Raw genomic sequence first — 20,670 nt, 5'->3', positions numbered from 1 at the left:
TTTGAATCGAAATAAATAAAGTCACTCCATTACTGCCGATATATTACAATAACCAAGAATTATCAAATGAGCTATCAATTCAGAACAACATTAATAAACAGCCTATTTACAAGCGAAATACGTACAATAAACGCATGGTTTATTTAGAAAGTACAATTTAAAAAAAATTCACAAAATGATTAGGCAGAAAATAAACATAACTTGAAAGTAAAATTAAAAGAAAACCGAGCGTGTTATTAGTCGTCGAAATTCTGAGACAACAGAAAGTTGGCCGCCAAATTTTCGTTCTTCTCGCATGCGAAGTAAGCCTGCACCACTAAATGTTCTGGGAAACCCAAAGCCTTTAATCTTTCGATGGCGTCTTTGTCCTGGGGCGTGAACTGGATGGCCGCCTGAGGGGGCGCGCCGCCGCCGCCGCCACCGCCGCCGCCACCACCGCCGCCTCCTTGAGCCGCCAGAGGAGCTAAAACACAAAAGGAGTAAAGTTAACATCACAAAAACCCAGATTCTTTTAACTTTGTTTTGAATTCCATGACTTCTAAGTTTTTCCAGAAAAGTGAAAACTTTGACACTTAAATGTACCTGCGGGTGCATTTCCCGGAGCCGCCGCCGCCGGGGCGCCGCTGGAAGGTTCGTTCAACAGTCTAACAAAGGATTCCTGATTCTGGGAAATCAAGTTGAGCAGAGCCGGGTTGGTCTGCCCCAGCTGCTGCAACACGGCGTTTAAGAGTTGAGGATTTTGTTGGACCACTTGTTTCATCTGCTGAAACTGCGGCTGACTCCTTAGGAATGCTAGAGGGTCGTTGGCGTCCGACTGCCTCTCGTCGATGCCCGACATGCTGGGAGCTGCCTCCTGGTCTTCGGTCATGGCCGGGATGCCGTTGATGAGGTACTCCACGGCCCTGTCGGGGTTGTTGTAGCTGGCTCTCAGAGCCTGTTCCACCTGATCCCGCGGGTAGCCCATGTCCACTATGTTTTGTACCATGTTCTCATAGTCTTCGCCCATGAGCAGAGTCGACTCGGCCGATCTGCTCAAGTTGGCGGTCGGCTGGGCGGGCTGCACAGGGGCGGCAGCGGGGGCGGGAGCGGGGGCCGCAGCGGGCGCCGATGCCGGCGTCGGAGCGGGCGCTGCGCTGCAAAAACAACCAAAATTAATCTCGCGAAGGGCGAGCTTAGGGTTTTTTATTACAAAATCACAAATCCGAAAACTGACAAAGTCAAAATTTACAAAAAGTCAACATTTCAACTAGACATTTCGAAATGTAAAATACATGACAGGGAATGTGTGACAATTATGACATATTAATCTTACGGTTTTTTTTAAATAATTAAGATGAATGAATTCAGGTTCTGTAACTCCTAACTTCATGTGAGTTTTCTACCAACACTTCAAAGGGGTTCAGGTTTTTGGAGAAAAAAAATCAAAATTGTATAATTTAACTTTGAAACTGCAAACGTTTTAAAGTTATCGTAATCGTGGTAAATCAAAATTTATTCGTTTATCACCTCCCAAAAAATTGATGACGTCATTTGCCTAATAAATCCTCTCTGAAATATTCAAAATATTGTGACTATATACTGGTGGTTGATCAATGCACTCTTAGTTTTTAGAATTACTTACACAGGGTGACTCAAAAAATGAATGAATGAAGCAATTTGAGAAAACAATACTTTTATTACAACTGGAATTATTTACCTTCGACCAATTTTTTGATATCACAATTTTTCGTTTTTCATTGTTTCGGTTTCATAATTTTTCGTTTTTTCAACTTTAATTTTTTTGATTTCTGAACTTTCAAATTTTACAATTTTTCGGTTCTTCAATTTTCAATTTCTCAAATTTAAATATTTCACTTTTGCAATTTTTGGATTTCCTATTATCAGATTTTCTGATTTCTTCAAACTTTCAAGTTCTTGATTTCTAATTTTTAGATTTTTCAAAGTTTTCATGTCATACTTCTTCGTTTTTTCATTTTTTATTTTACAATTTTGCAATTCTTGCATTTTTTTGATTCGAAAAATTGCAAATCAAAGCACTCAAGAAGCGAAAAATCGAAACATTGGAAAGAAGAGAAAACGAATCAAACCGAAAAATTGGAAAACCCAAAAATTGTATTGAAAAATCGAATAAATGGAGTTTTAAAATCCCATATCTAAAAAATGGGAAAATTCCAAAATCGTAAAATTGAAAATTTTTAAAAATTATGAATTATACATATTTACATCAAAAACTGAAGAAAAAAGAAATGAGAAATCGAAAAATTGAAAAAGCAAGATTTTATAAATAGAATCGAAACATTGAAAAATCAAAAAAGTGTAAAAATAAAGAAAATAAACCGAAACGAAAAACTGCAAAATCTAAAAATTGAAAACTTAAGAAAAGTTGGAAAATTGAAAAACGGTTTTTACACAAAAATCGCAATTTTTTTTTATAATTTTTCAAAGGAGCGGGGGAAGGTCTGTCGAAATAACCTTTGACCATTTTTGTTTTAGAAACACTTTGGAGGCATTTTTAAAAAGCAAAACCATGAAATATTTACTAATGTTTGAAATGACCTCTACCTTCAATAAGGAATGAATAAATGCATTTTAATTATTTATTTATACCGTGATTTTAAATAAATCTTTCAAAAAAACTGTTCATTTGGTGTTCCAAACCTTATTTTCATACATACTGAATTGTTGGCAACAACAGTATTATTAATCGTGTCAAGATCCACATTCCAGAAAAATGAATTTCTTTATTGACTTATTCCTTGCATTCTAAGAATTAATTTGTAAATTTGAATTGTTCCGTTAACGAGATTGCGCATTTTATTTAACAAACTTACTTTCATGTAAACAGAAATAATTTATGATTATGATTCAGTTGTACTTTTCCTTAGGAAAGCAGAGGCAAAAAATAAACTACTGTTAACTGATCCTTCTACAGCTTACGGGTGCCTTTTTATCAAAATCGTGATAACTTGTTTCGATTTGAAAAACTAACCTAGGCTGAGTGGTGGCAGTTGAGGAGTTGTCGCCGCTATTGGCGACTTCGCTGCCCGCTTCAGGCTTCGAAACCATAATAACAATGAATTTGTCTTCGTCAATATTGTATTCCAACAATGGTGTCTCATCTTTTAAAATTTTACCTAAAACAAACCCATGACCACATGCATAACACCACCCGTATCCTTACCCCTATAAATTAGTTTCTGGTAGTCCCAACGATACTCCTTGCCCTTCTCGGCCTCGATTTGCTGCTTTAGGTCTTTCACCTGCAAGGAATTCGTGCTAATTGTGACAATTCTGAGGCGAAAAAATGCGTTACCGTTTTGGATGGGTCTATGTGGATGATGAAGTTTTTTTGGTAGAGATTTCGCACTGTTATCTTCATTGTGGACGTATTTTGGTAAAACGAGTGGTCCGAATAAACTAACTAATGATGTATCACCGACTCGTTGTAAACACTTTACGTTATTTTTGGCTAAATTATTTGTCTCGATGATATAGCAGATCTGCTACTTTTGACGGCCATATTACGTTCGGCAGGAGTGACGGGGACAACCGCGCCGCCCGAAAAACGAAATTCCCTAGCACCGCATTTCCGACACCAACGTCGGTTTTTACGTTTATCATTCAACTAAAAAATGAGTTACGCTTTTCAATTAGTACGATAATACTAAATATTAGTCTGGGTCCCATTTTCAAACACAGCGTGACTCGTTTTAATTTTGAGCGTCCGGAACCAATGGCGACGAAGACGTGCGTCACTACGAACACGTGGCAACTCAGATGTGGCTGGCGCGCAACATGTGACCAATTTCATGTTTCATTCATCTGGTAATTCAACTACGACACACCTGATTACACTAAAACGCGTAATTATATCCTCATTTCGCCCGACGAGATAAAAATCATAAAAACACAAAACCCAACTCAACATTATCCAGTGGAAATCACCATGTTAACGACAATAATCATCCTGGTCACTTGTGTGCTAATTTCCAGCTTTGCAGCTTTTGTATTTATTTCAAAAACAGTCGTTCGTTACATTGAAATTTTCAATTTTCTTTCCAGATGAAAAACAAATATGTAGCCGAAATAGAAACGATCCAAACGTGCCCCAATAACTTCCAGATGGAAACTCCAATAACCAATTTAAAACTGTCGCGTTATAATCGCACCCAGAAAGCCTTGAGCTACGATTTTACGTATCTCAGACCTTTGGACGAAAAAGTGGGCGGAGCTGTTAGTGCCGACAGATGGGGGGATGGCGGGTGGATTAATATACCGTTTTTGGGATTTCAGCCCTACATTTGTAGATACATGTTGCGATTTTTGAGGAGTGTTTGGGTACCGTTTTATGAGAACGTCGGGGTTGCTCATCCTGATCGTTGCCCAATTCCACCGGGAAAGTATTCGCTGAAGAACTATTCCATGGATAGCACTGGGATTAACATCCCGTTTTTTAGTGGGCGGTTTAGGTTCACGTCCACGTTTCAGGATGTCGACACCAAAGAAAACATTGTGTGTATTATTTACGTCATAAAAATAACAGAGATGTTCTGATGCTAACCAAGTTAATTTTTATTAAACATTTTCTGACACCAATGAATCGTTTTTTTAACAGTGGACAAAAATTCCCTGAAATTATTACTCTAAATAACGAATTCTAGTCAAAAAACTGATGATGTGGGTGTAGTCAATCCAGGAAAACCCCCCAAATTCAAATTTTTGACGTCAGTTACGACCGTTTAATGTCCTACTTGCATTTGCATTGTTAATTCGGCGCTTCGTAGCTCATAAATTAACCAAATAAGTTAAAACGAAAACAGTCGTGGCGAAAACTAGAAACCAACCACAATGAATAAGGAAAGTAAAAAATTAATTAAACCTCGACACTTTAACATCTTTGTGTTATAGGAGTCAACGTTGCTTCGAAAACGTTTCAAAGACATTGAAGCTACTCACCCTCTGGCGGAAGAAACAAGGGACGAAAAACACCAACTAAAACCGTTTCATCCGCGTCATTTTCTAGCACTTTTCTGTTTGTGTGTGCTAGCTTTCGTGGTTGTAATCGTCGTACAAAAGCGGCTCCCAAAACCCTTAATGGTCGCCGACGAACGCGAAAACCGTGACCGGTTTATTTCAGAGCGAGCCTACAATTTTTTGAAAAAACTTACAAAAATAGGCCCTCGACTTGCAGGTAGCTACGAGAATGAAGTAGTTGCAGTTGGACTACTCACACGCGAAGTGAAAGAAATCATCAAAGGTTCAAACAAAATCCACTCTATTGAACTAGATGTTCAGAGGGTTAGTGGCGATTTTGATATGGATTTTCTGGATGGGATGGCCAGTGTATACCGGAATGTACAAAATGTTGTCGTTAGGATTGCATCAGGAGTTAAGTCCAGACATAGCTTACTTGTAAACTGTCACTTCGATTCAGCTGTTGATAGTCCCGGTGAGTTGATACGTTATCTTGGTCGTAAGAATACATTACCATATTTTGCAATTCACCCATAAAACAAATATCAGGTGCCAGCGACGACGGGGCTGGTTGTGCCGTCACCCTAGAAACCCTCCGAGTCCTGTCAAGATCCCCCAAACCCTTCCCCCACAACATCATCTTCCTCTTCAACGGCGCCGAAGAAAATTTCATGCAAGCGAGCCACGGTTTCATCACTCAACACAGATGGGCGAAAGAAGTTCGTGCTTTTGTTAATCTGGAAGCTTGTGGTGCCGGCGGCAGAGAATTACTCTTCCAGGGCGATCCCAGAAACTCCTGGTTACTCAAAACGTACTCTAAAGCAGTAGCACATCCATATGGGTCTTCTCTATCTCAGGAATTCTTTGAAAGCAAACTGTTTGTGGGGGACACGGATTACAGGATTTTTAGGGATTTTGGGAACGCTTCAGGGTTGGATTTTGCGTGGACGACAAACGGGTACGTGTACCACACGAAGCTGGATACCATCGAGCAAGTCCCAATGGGGTCGCTGCAGAGGACAGGAGATAACATTGTGGGTTTGGTTAAAGCGGTTATCAGTAGGCCGGAGTTGGGTGAAGATCGAAGCGATGGGAGCAAAGTGGTGTTTTTTGACATGTTGGGGGTTTTTATGGTACAATACACCATGGGTGTGTCGGATTTGGTCAATTTGGTGACAATAGCGGTTTCACTGTTCTTGGTCAACAAAAATGTACAAACAAATCGTGAGTTTTAACTCTCCATTCTCTTTGTACCATTGTAGTTCGGTTTTTCTTCCAGATTTGACCACCAAGAAGTGCTATAAAAATCTATTAAGTTGCACGCTTGGAATTGCCGCGTCTTGGATCATTTCCATAACGTTGGTTGTTTTAATAGCACTTTGGTTAACCATCCTGGGCAAAACCATGAGCTGGTTTGCACGTCCATGGTGGCTTTTCGTTCTTTACGTAGTTCCAACAGTTTTGGCCTCGATGGTAGTGCTCCATTTACACTCCAAACGCTATCTCAAAGTACTTAATCACTCTTTCGTCTTCTATTTAACTGAACATTTATTTCAGAACTTTGCCACGTCTCCATGGACCATATTTCGTTTATACCGCGACGCTTATCACTTAATCTGGACCATAATGCTGATCTTTGGCCTACTGATAAGAACCCGGTCTAGTTTTATTATACTGATTTGGGGTTTTTTCGCCTCAGTTGAAAACTTTCTAGAAACAAAATTCGGAAACTGGAAAGGTTAACTTTTTACTACTCGAGCGTAAGCTAAAGTCTCCCGTTTCCATCTGTCTATCTGTATCTGTCTGCTTTGAGTCGAGTTTTCAACCCAGGCTTCCAGATTTTTGGAAAATATTAAAATTGTATAACATTTTACAATTTAACTTTGTAAAAACTGTTTAATTTTTCACTTCAAACGCGAGGGAAGTTCTGTCGAAATAACCTTCAACAATTCTTTAATTTAACAAACATAGGTAAAGATGGAAATTCTAGGGCCAAAATGGTTGTTCCTACACGTGGCAATAAATGCTTTACCTTTCACCCACTGGAGTGACATGATTGTAACCCTCTTGAACCTACTTATTCCTGCAGCGGGAAGAATGGGGACTGGAATTAATTCCGAAATTGTCATTGCTTTCACAGTCTCTTTACTAACCGTATTTCTCTCCGGTTTCGTCGTTCCACTAATTTTGCTCACACACAAAGTTGGAAAAATTTTTCGCTTGTTCGTGACCATCTTCTGTGTGTTTATTGCCATATTGGTGTTTACACCTCTGGGTTTTCCATACTCTGGCGAACTTACATCTTTGGCACCACAGCGGTTCATGATTGTGGTAAATACAATTCTTGTAAGAATTTAGTTACCACACAGTTATTTGTAGCACACTAAGAGAATTTTCCACGACGCTACTGGAGCAGTAGTTACAAAAACGGGCTATTGGACACTCACTCTTGACATGAATAGCCCTCATTCTGTCAAAAAATATGTTCCTGAGGTGGCACGGGTCCAACCGGTAGATCGAGATTGTATACATTATTTGTACTGTGGAATGCCATATTTCGCTCCTGGTTTGAGTATACTGTGGAAAACGCATTGGATACCGGGTCCTGAACCAGAGCCACTTCCTAAATCCACATTCAAAATACTCAAAAAAGAAACTACCAGCGATAAAATTAAATTTCTGGTGGAAATTGATGCTCCGACGACGACAAATATTATAATTTCTCCCGTTTTGGGCGCAGAATTGACTAGGTGGACTCTAGGAAGTGGCAAACCGTTACAAGGACCCCTGTGGAATGGAAGAAACACCCACTTCATTTTTTATGGGTATGGATTAAAACCCACTCCCTTTAAATTCACCATGGATTTCCAGGTTTGTCTAAAATGTAATACTTGTTGCAAAACTTTCTCATGGTAGGTTCCATCGGGTCATTCGGGTTCAATCATGGACCTCGCCCTTTGTTCCCAGTTCATGTCCCAGCCCAGGAAGACTTCGAAACGCTTCAGAGATTTCATCGCACAATTTCCTTCATGGACAACAGTGGCTTCCTGGACCGCCATATACGAATCGTGGACAATTTAATAATAAACATTTCTATTCATTCAAGAAAACCTTTATTAAAGAACTCTAGTAAATCTCGGTTACTTTTACAGTCTGCACACAACAAAAAATCACCTCTTTTGTGTCCACGTCTTCATACTTAGTTGTAAATTTAAATCTCCCGCTCCAAAAAGGCAAATTCATCTCAGTTGCACTAAAAATGTAGTTCCTCAAAGAGTAGTTTCCCTAAAAAAAAAAAAACGAAATGAAACCGTTAGTCAGTTGATTACAAATCAAGTTACTTTAGGTATTGGGCATCTTTCGGGATGTTCCACTCCCATGTGCTCATAATATTCCACCCAAAACGACTTCAAATGTCTCGACATGTACTTGCAAATGTTTTTCTGAAAACCTATAAACGGAATAGAGATCCATCCCCCATCCCCCCACCTTTCCACGGTAACGGCTCCGCCCACTTTTTCGTCCAAAGCTCGATTGTAAGTAATGTCGTAGCCCAAAGTCTTGTGGGTTCGGTTGTGTGCCACAAATTTTATGTTTGTTATGGGGTTAACAGGTTTCGGGTGGTCCGGACAAGTTTGGAAGGCCTCGACTTCGGCCACGTACTTGTTTTTCATCTGTTGAAAATTAGAATAGGTAAATACTAGGACAATTATCGGTAATTTAACTTACAAAAGCTGAGAAAGATTGCTGCACGAGTATCACTAATTTCAGAAATGTTAGTAGTTTTTTCATGGTGCTTCGATTGAGACACTCAACAAATTGAAATTAGCTTGCAATTGGAGTCCCAAAATTTTGATCTTATCGTGTCCATGTAAATCGGTTAAATGATTTTTAAATATTTCATTGTAATCTGATTGTAATGACTACTAAATACATCCATTGTTAAAAGTGGAACAAAAAATTGGTCGAAGGTTATTCCCTCGCCCCTGGATTTTTCATTTTATCAATTTTTCAAATTGAAAAAAAAAGGAAAATATTCGAAATATTTGATACATTGCAAAATCATTTTTTTTCATTCTTGATTATTAAAACTCACATTCAAACCCTTAATCTACCTTTTCAACAATATTAATTATAAACATCACACAATAAATATTCTTCTTTGTGTTGATGATCCTCATTACAAACTTACACCGAAATCGTCCGGCCCAAAAGGGAGTAGAATGCGGCAACTCCAAAACGTAGTTTTTCACGGAATAATTTCCCCCAGGAATGGGACAAGCGTCCGCTGGTACCAAACCCAGAGTTTTAAGAAACCTGATCGATCCTTCTTTGTCGATTCTCCTCCCGTATTCGCACGGATTCTTTTGCCATGGTACCGAAGGTACTTTGAGCCAGCCTGAGTTTTCCAACTTTTCTACAAGCAGAGTGGCTTCGATTTTGTCATCTATGGGACGATTCAAGGTATAATCTATGGAGAGAGCCTTGTGGGTGCGGTTGATGCGATTAATGTGGATGAACGAGATGGGCACTTCCAGCTGGTCGTTTTCCGGACACAAGTAGGCGGTTTCCATGTCGATGGTATATTTGGTGTTCAACTATAACACATAAGATGAAAATGGTTGGAAAAAAGATTTGTGGTCGTGGTACTTACGAAAGCTTGCGTTGGGAGTGCATGGTAAAGCAAGATTAGTTTTGCCCATATGGAAGTCATCACTGAAACAACACCAAATAAAATGGTCGTACATTTTAAAATGAAAGATTTTATTAGGAATGTAATTATTTAATGCGATATGAATCTCGTTTTGTTTTATGCGTAAACAATAGCTCATTTGGGGTATTGCGGTATTTTAAAATTTAGTTAATCTGATCAATTTGTTTAATTTTGTGGTGTAGATATTCGAAAGTAAAAAAACACAATTTATTTCAAAACCTTGATTCTACTTTTTTTAATTCTGAGTACCCCAACTTTATGTCAATAATTGAAATTAAAAAATCGAAAAATTGATAAATTGAAAAATTCCAAAACTGAATTGTCGAGAAACCGAAAAATTGAAACATTGGAAAATACAAAAATTTAAATATCGAAAAACCGAAAATCGAGAAATCGAAAACTTGAATAATTAAAAAACTGAAACATCGAGAAATCGAAACGTGAAAAAACCTAGAAATCAAACATTTTAAAATCGAAAAATTGAAAAACTGAAATCGATGATCGAGAAATTCAAATATAAAAAAGTGAAAAATCTAAAATTAAAATATTCGGAAAATTGAAAAATCAAAAATCTAAAAAACTAAAACATCGAGAAATACACATTTTAAGATACAAAATTATGAAAATCACTCAAAGCTTTTTAAATTTTGGCAGTTTCAGCTACAAGTTTAAAATTTTCAAATTCATGTTTCAGTTTCCGATTTTTTGATGTTTCGATTTCTCAGTTTTCCAATTTTTCGATTTCCCGGTTTCTTTAGATTTTTTATTTTTCGATGTTAAATTTTTCGTTTGGGCTTTTCTGATTTCTTGGTTTCTCGTTTTTTCATGTTTCGATTTCTTGATGTTTCTTCGTTCGATTTTTCAATTTCTTGGTTTTTCGATTTTTCGGTTTTTCCATTTTTTAAATTTTTTATTTTTGCGTTTCTTGGTTTCGTATTTGTCGATTTTTCGAATTCTCTATTTCTCGATTAATCGATTTTTTGACTCTCAACTTTTAGATTTCTAATCTTTCGACTTTTCGATTTTTTGATTTTTCCAGTTCTTCTGGAATTTTCAATTTTTCGATTTTTCAGTTTTTTGCTTTTTAAATTTTCGGTTTTTTAATTTCTTCAAACTTATTTCTTCAAGTTGTCAATGCTCAGTTTTTCAATTTTTCGAATTTTTAAATTTTCTAGATTTCTCGATTTTTCAATTTTTTTGTTTTTTTAAGTTTTCGTTTGTGCTATTTCCGTTTCTCGATTTTTCAATTTTTCGAAAATTAGATTTTTCAACTATAGATTTCTCAATTTACTTATTTTTCAATATTTCTGTTTTTCAGGTTTCCGATTTTTCAGTTTTTCAATTTTTTAATTTAACGATTTTTATTAATTTAAAATTTTTCAAGTTTTAATTTTTATTTTTATTTCCGTTTCCGGATTTTTCGATTTTCTCATGTTTTGATTTCTGGATGTTTCAATTTTCCAATTATATCCGTTTCTCGTTTTTTCAACTATCGATTTTTCAATTTCTCAATTTTTCAAATTTTCGATTCATAATTTTTTTACTTCCCGAGCGTAAGCAAAGGAAGTATTGTAATCGAGTCCGTCGGCCGACTCTCTACTTTTACGTTTTCTCGATCTTTCATGACCCCTAGAAGACGAAGAAATAGGTCTCCCATTTCCGTCTGTCTGTCCGTCCGTCTGTCCGTCCGTCTGTCCGTCTGTTGTCCCGGGTTTTTATTAGACAGATAATCTCCGAAAGTACTCGACTGATTGTTGTGAAATTTTGTACTTATATTAAGAATATCATGTAGATGGTAAAACGCTAACCAAAATTTGTCTAATCATCCCCACCACTAATGCGATGACGTCACTTCAAAATTGTACATAGTAAATGGGTTTTCAATTGTATAAAATAACATAGTCCTACACATGTAGTTTACAACTCTGAATCGACTTTTCACCCGAAACGTCCAGATTTTTGGAAAAAAAATCAAAATTATAAAACAACATTTTGAAATTTAATTTTTAATCTGCTAACCAGAATGCTTTGAAATGTTGCAGATGTTTTAAGACTATAAAGAGCATCATAAATCTTTAGTCAAAAAATCTTTGCTTATCCCCTCCAAAAACTTGATGACGTCAGCTCAAAAGTTTGTGGAATAAATCATATCTAAAATGTACAAAATATGATGAGTCTGTACTTGTGATCTATCACTCCATTCATATTTTTTCGATTTGCATATACAGGGAGACTCAAAAAAATTAATGAATGCGTAAATATATTTTATTGATTTAATCAGGAACTACAAAACCGAATGCTCTGAAATCTTGCAGATGTTTTAAGGTCATAAAGAGCATAATAAATGTTTAGTCAAAATATATTTGCTTATCCCCTACAAAAACTTGATGACGTCAGCTCAAAAGTTTGCCGAATAAATCGTATCTAAAATGTACAAAATATGATGAGTCTGTACTTGTGATTTATCATTCCAATCATATTTTTGGATTTGCATATGCAGGGTGACTCAAAAAAATTAATGAAGGCGTGAATTTATTTTATTTTATCGATTTAATCAGGAATTACAAAACCGAATGCTTTGAAATCTTGGGAATATTTTAAAGTTATTATAAGCATGGTAAACTTTTGTTCAAAATGTATTTGTTCATCCCTCCTAAAAAAATTGATGACGTCACCCTTAAATTTTGCTGAATAAATCCTATCTAAAATGCAAAAAATATGATGAGTTTGTACTTGTGATTTATCATTCCATTCATATTTTTTAGATTTTCTTAAGAGGTGCTTCAAAAAAATTAATGAAGTCAATTTATTTTATTGATTAAATTAAAGGCAACACTTATTATTAGTATTACACCCCAACCAACCCAATTTGGTAGACACAAAATTTGTTAAAGGAAAAACTCGGTTGAAACATAAGGGTAGCACGCTTATTTACATCGACTATAACATTACAGACCTGCATTTGTTTTATGCGCTCACTTGGTTCCGCGAATGTGAAATAGACATGTTTATAATCAACCAATTGTGAATTTCACCGTCAAGAATTAAAATAAAATCCAATGTTTTATATAATAAGCGGAAGTCGAAGCAATAAAACCGATGGTCGTTTTGTTTACAGTTTCTCTGTTTGACTCTCACGTATGGTGTTACGCCTGTCATCTTAAATTAAGAATGTTTATACATACACGATTTTCAGTTGCCTCTGATACGTATACGTGAGTAAATTGTTTCGTTATTTTATTGATTATTACAAATCAATATTCAAAACGACCCAATTCATTTTCCCGAAAATTTGAGAATATAATAATTTTATTCTTAGTATTACACTACATCTATCCCAACTGATATACGTGTCCTTGCAAAAATGTTGATGACGTCATCGCATTTTTTTTTTAAATTCCCACTACAAAAATATAATGAGAAAAAAAACACAATAGGCATGCAGTCGTCAAGTTTCCGACAGCGAGGGAAGTACTGTCTAAACTCTTTAGACCAATTTTTTTATTTTTTGATTTCTCGATTTTCCAATATTTTAGGATTACAATTTTTTTATTCTTCAGTTAATCGATTTTATAAGGAAAAATGGAAAGCCGAAATGTAGAAAAATCGAAAAATCGAGTAACTGAAGAACAGAAAAATCAAATATTTTAAAAATCAAGAAATCGAACAACCAAAAAAATTGAAAAATTAAAATATCGAACAATTAAAAACCTGAAAAATCGAAAAATCAAGTTTTAAAACTAAAAAAATAAATCTGTAAAAATTGATATTTCTCGAAAAAAACCGCGCGACGAATTTCTTGGAAATAACTTGATTCTTGGAACTCGCAGACAGAAAATAGGTCACCGAGGGGTCGGGAGGGGGTGTAATTGTGTACCGAAACCAGTCTTAATCTGTTCGCGGAACTGGTAATATGTCTCTTCGATTACTAATTATTATAAAGATGAACATTGAGTGGTTTTTGAAAAAAGACTTTTGGTTTTTGGGGAATGAAGTGTTAAAGTGAAGTGTAAACGGTTTTTGAAAAATATTCTTTTGGTTTTTGGTGGATAAAGTGTTAGTGGAGTTAGTGGGCGAATGGAGTAAGAAGATATGGAGGCTCAGCTTGTGGTAAGTTTGTAGTGCATGTGTTTTATTACGATTTGTAAAATTACTTCCTTCGTCCGTGAACCACAAGCAAACAATGCAGAATCTTCGAAAAATTATAAAATTTAGTTTTACAAATTTAATTCGTTTTGATAACCTCTAAACCTAAGTTAACATGAAGGTAACTGGGGCCTGTTAAAATAGTTAAAGGAGCATGCTATACTGATGTTTCAAGTGAAGATTATCTGCCTAATAAAAATCAGAAACATTTAAATCTACATATTTTTGTAAAAGCTCAATTTTATTCAGATTCTTGTTTACCATTAAAAAATATACAAAGTCCACTTTGCAGCTAATTTCTCTCAATCAACCCACGCCTCATTACCCCCACAATGACCCCATTATCATCTAATTCAGCTCGAACGCGCCATCACCCAACCATTTCACCCACAATGTTGAAACCTACCATTTGCCTCATTCCGCTAATTCTGCTCACCAACCAGGCTTTCGTAACACAAACCAACCAAAAAAATATAGACACACCCCACGTACTTTTCAGATAAAAAACAAATACACCATCGAAGTCGACAACGTCGAAGTTTGCCCCAACAACGACCAGCTCAAAAACCCCATCAGAAACCTAAAATACGTCCGCTACAATCGCACCCAGCGGGCTCTCAATTTCGACTTTACGTACGACAGACCCATCGACGAAAAAGTCGGTGGGTGCGTAACCATCGACCGATGGGGCGACGGTGGGTGGAAACAAGTGCCGTTTCTTGGGTTTCAGCCGGACATGTGCAAGAGCATGTTGACGTATTTCAAGACGGCGTGGGTTTCGTTCCACACTAAAGCTGGGGTTGGACATGCGGATCGGTGTCCCGTTCCGGCCGTAAGAGCGCTAGAGTTTGCTTAATTCGAAGGTCATGGTTTGTTCTAGGGTAATTATTCGCTGAGGGATTACGTTATAGATACCTCTGGAATCAACATACCGTTTTGGAATGGGCGGTTTCGGTTCAGCTTGCAGTACGTGGACAGTAAAACGAAGGAGGTCATTTTGTGCCACGTCTACTATGTTAAAATCGCAGAAGTGTTTTAATTCGTGTTGCGGATGCTTTTTGAAATCTTCTATATAATTAAATTTATTTGTACAGCAAACAACAAAGAACATTTCGAACCCACTATTAGTGAAATTATTTTATCACGAAATAATAAGCACTTGTTTGGTACGATTTGATCTATGAAACCCCCAATAAATAGCACGCGACGATTTTAATAATCACAAAAAACGAAAAAATGAGTCCTACATTACTCGTGCTAGTTACTAGTTTAATTCAATTTACTTTAAGTGCTTTTGTAAGTAAATTTCTATCTCTGGAATAAAGTAACAAGTCCACAAAATAACTTTGCCAGGTAAATAAATACACCATGAGCGCCGAAACTGGGTACTTGTGTCCAGATAACGACCAACTGGAAGTCCCGATGAGGGCTTACAGGATCGATCGCCTCAATCGCACCCATAAAGCCGTCACTCTGGACTTCACCCTCCTACAACCCATCGACGACACGGCCGAAAACGCCATCTTTACCGAGCGATGGGGTGACGGAGGGTGGCTGCACTTGCCTGCGACTCCATGGGTCAAAAACCCATGCACAACTTACAACACGCTGATGAAAGCGGCGGGACTCAAGGAGCCGCTCCAGTGTCCCATTCCCGCAGGAAACTTCACCTGGACCAGACGTCCCTTCGTGGACCACTTCGTTTATAACACGCCGTTTTGGTCCGGACGGTTCAAAATCATGTACGTCATGAGGAGGATTCAAACGAAGCAGAAGATTCTTTGTACCATCACCATCACACACACCGAAGAGAAGCTCGATTAGGGGTGGGTTTCACGTGGAAATTGTGGTGGCCACTTTAAGGGGACTCGCTAGGCGAGGTATCATATTTTTTTGGTTTTTTGTGAAAAAAAAAATGTACTCCTAATAAATTATTAAAGTACATAAAAAAATAGAAACAAATTTTATTTATTTAAAAAAAATCTCTCGCAAAGGCAGGTTCCTCTTTCTTCTTAAATCAATTATTTCGAGCAATAATGCGCCAAAGTAAAATATGCCAAGTTTATCTGCCATCGTTTTACATATTTCTTCGTTTTTTTTTTTCTATATTAATTCCTTTGGGTGTCCACACAACAAAATAAACTTGTGAAATACCCGTAACAAGCATTTGTCCCTGGACTTGAAAGTAGTAATCATGATTTTTTTTACTTTCAATTCTCTGTCTGTCAATGTACAAAATTTGATTATTTTTTTTTACTGCTTCTTGGGGAGACAAATCTTGCGATTTTGAAGGGCATTTAATTTCGACTAATGTACTCCTATCCTCTAGAACCCTGTCTGGACTAGCAGCCAAGTAAGGAAATTGTTTTGAAATAAACAAGCCACACCGTTCAGTTTTTATATTTTTATTTATTTCAAAACACTTGGCAGCTTTTTCCTCACTTTGTTGTCCATAGTATGTATGACTATTACCTCTAATTGTACTGTACAACAAAGACTCCACAGTTTTAGCTGTTGTTGTAGTCGGTCTAAGTATTTACACGTCCAAAATTTGAAGCCGTAACCCAAATTTCTCTTTCTTTTGCCCAAATGTGCCTGTTGCCTAGTGTCTATTTCAATTTGGTCTAAATTCAAAGATAATTTGCTCAAAAAACCTCTTTGGCTGTCACAAATGTTTCTATATCCATGACAGGATTATCTAAAAAATATTTAAACCATAATCGCAATCGGGACCAGCATACGTACATTTTTTTACGACATATTTTTTTTACGAATACTTTGTCTAAGACGAGCTTGTTTCATAGACGAACAATATTGTTTTGTTATTAAACCAGGACCGTTTTAATCACAATATATTTACTTATCCCCTCTAAAAAATTTATGACGTCACCTCAAAATTTTGCTGAATAAATCCTGTCTAAATTGTATAAAATATGATGAGTCTCTTCTTGTAATTTATCATCCCATTCATATTTTTTGGATTCGGATATATAGGGTGACTAAAAAAATTTAATGAATGCGCAAATTTATTTTATTGATTTAATCAGGAACTACAAAACCGAATGCTTTGAAATATAATGTGAAAAAAAAAACATAATAGGCATGCAGTCGTCACGTTTCCGATAGCGAGAGAAGTACTGTCTAAACTCTTTAGACCGATTTTTTTGATTTTCCCATTTCTCCATTTCTCAATTTTTCAATGTTTCAGTTTGGGATTTTTTCACTGTTTCGATTCTTTAATTTTCATTCCATTTTTAGGTTTTTCAATATTTCAGGTTTGGAATTTTGCAATATTTCGTTTCTTCAATTTTTCAAATTTTTGATATTGTGTTTTCTCGGTTTTTAAATTTTTCGATATTTTAATTTTTCAGTTTTTAAAGTTTTAGGATTTTAGATTTCTCACTATCTGGACTTTTCGATTTTTCAGTTGCATGATTTTTCAATTTGTCGAATTTTTAAATTTTAGATTTTTTGTTTTCTTTGATGTTTTGAGTTCTCGATCATTCGATTTTCTGAGTTTTCAGGCTTAGATTTTTTTTGTTGTTCAATTCTTGGATTTTTAAAATTTTTGTTTTTTAAATTTTCCTATTTATCAACTTACTGGGATTTCAATGTTTTGTATTTTTTAATGTTCAATTTCTCGATTTTTTGAATTTTTGGTTTTTGATACGATTTTTTTTTAAATTTTCAGTTTTTCAATTTATTAACTTTACGAAATTCAGTTTTGCTCGATTTCGATTTTTCAATTTTTCGACATATTGTTGGGATTTTTCAATTTATCGGTTCTTCGATTTCTCGATTCTTCATATTTTCGGTTTCTCGAATTTCTTCATTTTTCGATTTCTCAATTTTCCGATGTTTCAGTTTTACGATTTTTAAATTTTTTTATTTTTCAGTTTTCAATTTTTGAAGTTTCTAAAGTTTTCGATTTCTAAATTTTTCGATTAACTGATTTTTTGATTTTCCCATTTCTCTATTTCTCGATTTTTCAATTATTTCTTCAATTGTGATTTTTTAATTTTTCGATTTCTGCATTTTTCAATGTTTCAGTTTTGGATTTTTTCACTTTTCCGATTCTTCAGTTTTCTTTCCATTTTTCAGTTTTTCAAGATTTCAGTTTTGAATTTTTTCACTTTTTCGATTTTTCAATTTTTCTTCCATTTTTCAGTTTTTCAGTATTCCAGTTCTGGAATTTTGCAATATTTCGGTTCTTCAATTTTTCCATTTTTTGATGTTTCGATTTCTCCGTTTTTCAATTTTTAAGTTCTAGATTTTCCGTTAATTTTTTTGTTTTCCTTGATGTTTCGATTTCTCGATTATTCGATTTTTCAAGTTCTCGGTTTAGATTTTTTGGTTTTCCAATTCTTCGATTTTTAAATAGTTTAATTTTTAGATTGTTCAATTTCTCGATTTTTAGATTTTTCAATTTTTCGGTTTACCGATTTTTTTTCATTTAAATAAAAATGTTTCAATTTTTCAATTATTAACTTTTCGATTTTTCAATTTTGGTCTAATTTGATTTCTTAATTTTTTGATTTTTTGACTCCTTTACTGTTGATGTTTTGATTTGTCGATGTTTCAGTTTTTGAATATTCCGATGTTTCGATTTTTCGACTTTTTGGCTTTTCGAATGTTCAATTTTTGGATTTTTGAATTTTAGTTTTTTGTTTTTTTGATTTTTTTGGTGTTTCGATTTCCCAATTCTTCAATTTTTCGATATTTTAATTTTTCAATTTTTCGAATTTTTAAATTTTTGATTTTTCTTTTGTTCTATTTCTCAATTTTTGGCTTTTTTAAATTTTACATTTTTCGATTTTACTATTTTTTGATCCTTGGATTTCTCAATTTTTTAAATTGTCAATACTCAATTTTTCAGGATTTGAATATTGAGAACTTATCAATTTCTAGATTTTCAATTTTCAGATATTTTAATTTTTTGATTTTTTAATGTTTTCACTGAGAATTTATTTTTTAACTGAGCATTTATTATATAACTTAGCATTTATCATTTTTACCGAGCAAAAATACAGAGCGTTTAAAAATAGAACTTATTCTTCATTATCGGCTTAATGACCCACGTCCGGTAGTCGTCTATCCCAGCGCGTCAGGTAGATTTAAAGAAGAATTGCTGGTTGCGTTTAAGGCAACAAATAGCGCCCAATTCAAACTTGTCTCTCGCCTAGCGTTCCCCCTAGAAATTCTTGCTTAAAGACTCAAAGTTTTTTAAATTCGGCATTTTTAGCTCTAACTTTTCTATGACGCGACAAAATTCACGAAAATTATTGTTTATTACATTGAATAAAATGAATTATGGCTTTTATTATCGAACTAATGTTTTAGTGCAATCATAATAGCTCAAGTAAATACATAATAATAAAGAAACAAAAATGAATATCCCACTTAAAATATAAGTATGCCTTTTTTACCTATAATTATGGTATCTTTGAGGCTTATGGAAATGCGTGTGATATGTTCACTATCAAAATGATGGAGTTTTTTCAACCTGTACCTACTAATAAAAAAACATCTAATTTTTTTCCCTTTATCGCTGCCTATAAATATGCTACACAACGCGTATTTTCGTAGTACCTACATAATGACCATGAGTTACCTGAAGAGACTTTGCTTCATAATTTTTACTTGTAAGTAAAACCAGTTGTATTTTTCATAAGTTTTCAAGTTTCCTAGAAGGTTGATTTTATTTTTTCATGTATACGTATTTGTAGCTTTGTTCGCGTTGAATCAAGCGACAGCTGAAATTCCAGGTACAAAAACTCTTTAGTCGATGTTCCCTTTTTTTTTTTAAACAAATCTATTTTCAGAAAATACTAACCAGTGGAATTATGTCGAACAGGGTAAGATAAACTTTGATTACAAAATGTATGTTTCTTGCAATATTTACAGCAAAATGGCCAGCGAAATTCTGCTTTGAGGGAAAAAACCAATCCCCCATAAACATAGTCACCGAAAACACCACACTAGCAAAAGGCAAAACTTTACACTTAAACGGACAATTTAACAAAAAAGTAAAAGCCAAACTCCTTAACAAAGACTACACAGGTTTAACTGAATCAAATCCAGCCACTTTTTAACTACTTAAAAACAAATTTGCAGTTGTCGTACATTTGGACGACGCTTCAAAACCGGCAGAAATCTCTGGAGGAGGTTTGAGTGGCCGTTACGCCTTTATTCGATTCGGGTTTCAATGGCCATCTCAACACACAATCGACAACAAAAGGTAAAACAGGAACACCAGAACAGATAAAAATCAACCTTAAAAAAGATTCCCTCTAGAAATTACTATGGTCTTCTACGCTGAAAAATATGGAAATGCTCACAGCGCTCTGTACAAGAAAGACGGGTTTGCTGTGATCAGCGCATTTTTTGAAGTATGAAACTGTGTTATAGAATGAGTCGTTCGACGAGACTTGTTTTCTAGATATCCGAACAGCCTAATCCCGTTTTTGACCCTATAATTGCCAAAGTTCAGAACATTTCTTCTAAAATGAACGGTGCACCGGTTGCTTTGGATGACGATATAGTTCTTAAAGATTTTCTGCCAAAAAATTATGAAACGTGTTTTAGTTATTTTGGGTCTTCCACGATGCCCAGATGCGAGGAAATGGTAACTTTGTGTGTGGTTAACGGAACTTCTGCAATATCGCTTTCTCAGGCGAGTACTTACCATGTGCAAATATTCAAACAACGAAATGTATTTTTTTTAATTTCAGTATTTTGCTTTGACTAAAATCAAAGATAGCAAGAATAATCCTGTGCTTTATAACAACAGAAATATACAACCTCTGAATGGAAGACAAGTTTTTAGAAACCAATAG

The 20,670-nt window shown here is 35.3% G+C and overlaps 3 protein-coding genes across 3 annotated transcripts; 2 read left to right on the top strand and 1 right to left on the bottom strand.

The window, feature by feature from the left end:
- Window positions 1–105: 105 nt before the first annotated feature.
- Window positions 106–3,552, bottom strand: LOC135140712 (UV excision repair protein RAD23 homolog B). The gene is made up of 5 exons (XM_064071368.1): window positions 3,314–3,552; window positions 3,182–3,260; window positions 2,990–3,134; window positions 583–1,133; window positions 106–463 (listed from the first exon to the last, which is right to left on the bottom strand). The coding sequence occupies exons 1-5, from the start codon at window positions 3,377–3,379 to the stop codon at window positions 237–239; spliced, it is 1,068 nt and encodes a 355-aa protein (XP_063927438.1). The 5' UTR covers window positions 3,380–3,552; the 3' UTR covers window positions 106–236.
- A 298-nt stretch (window positions 3,553–3,850) lies between these two features.
- On the top strand, window positions 3,851–8,055 carry LOC135140370 (endoplasmic reticulum metallopeptidase 1-like). Its single transcript, XM_064070864.1, has 9 exons — window positions 3,851–4,006; window positions 4,063–4,512; window positions 4,909–5,449; window positions 5,524–6,198; window positions 6,254–6,483; window positions 6,532–6,712; window positions 6,965–7,305; window positions 7,354–7,845; window positions 7,891–8,055. Exons 1-9 carry the CDS (start codon window positions 3,947–3,949, stop codon window positions 8,053–8,055), a joined length of 3,135 nt encoding a protein of 1,044 aa, XP_063926934.1. The 5' UTR covers window positions 3,851–3,946.
- An 11,339-nt stretch (window positions 8,056–19,394) lies between these two features.
- LOC135140369 (carbonic anhydrase 2-like) lies at window positions 19,395–20,670 on the top strand. The gene is made up of 8 exons (XM_064070863.1): window positions 19,395–19,476; window positions 19,561–19,599; window positions 19,657–19,689; window positions 19,739–19,894; window positions 19,949–20,072; window positions 20,118–20,223; window positions 20,274–20,507; window positions 20,566–20,670. The coding sequence occupies exons 1-8, from the start codon at window positions 19,395–19,397 to the stop codon at window positions 20,668–20,670; spliced, it is 879 nt and encodes a 292-aa protein (XP_063926933.1).

Source organism: Zophobas morio, unplaced genomic scaffold (assembly GCF_036711695.1).
Source record: "Zophobas morio isolate AGI-343-1 ecotype UQ-CSIRO unplaced genomic scaffold, CSIRO_AGI_Zmor_V1 ptg000040l, whole genome shotgun sequence".
In the NCBI taxonomy this organism is placed as follows: Eukaryota; Metazoa; Arthropoda; class Insecta; order Coleoptera; family Tenebrionidae; genus Zophobas; species Zophobas morio.
This window is presented reverse-complemented; position numbering and strand designations above follow the sequence as displayed.

Coding starts and splice junctions, on each gene's coding strand:
- LOC135140712 (XM_064071368.1), bottom strand. CDS start 3,379: ATGAAGATAACAGTGCGAAATCTCTACCAAAAAAACTTCATCATCCAC. Junction 1,134..2,989: donor ACTGCCACCACTCAGCCTAG/GTTAGTTTTTCA, acceptor TTGTTTTTGCAG/CGCAGCGCCCGCTCCGACGC. Junction 464..582: donor TCCGGGAAATGCACCCGCAG/GTACATTTAAGT, acceptor TTTGTGTTTTAG/CTCCTCTGGCGGCTCAAGGA.
- LOC135140370 (XM_064070864.1), top strand. CDS start 3,947: ATGTTAACGACAATAATCATCCTGGTCACTTGTGTGCTAATTTCCAGC. Junction 6,199..6,253: donor CAAAAATGTACAAACAAATC/GTGAGTTTTAAC, acceptor TTTTTCTTCCAG/ATTTGACCACCAAGAAGTGC. Junction 7,846..7,890: donor AATTCACCATGGATTTCCAG/GTTTGTCTAAAA, acceptor TTCTCATGGTAG/GTTCCATCGGGTCATTCGGG.
- LOC135140369 (XM_064070863.1), top strand. CDS start 19,395: ATGCTACACAACGCGTATTTTCGTAGTACCTACATAATGACCATGAGT. Junction 19,600..19,656: donor AGCGACAGCTGAAATTCCAG/GTACAAAAACTC, acceptor ATCTATTTTCAG/AAAATACTAACCAGTGGAAT. Junction 19,690..19,738: donor GTGGAATTATGTCGAACAGG/GTAAGATAAACT, acceptor CAATATTTACAG/CAAAATGGCCAGCGAAATTC.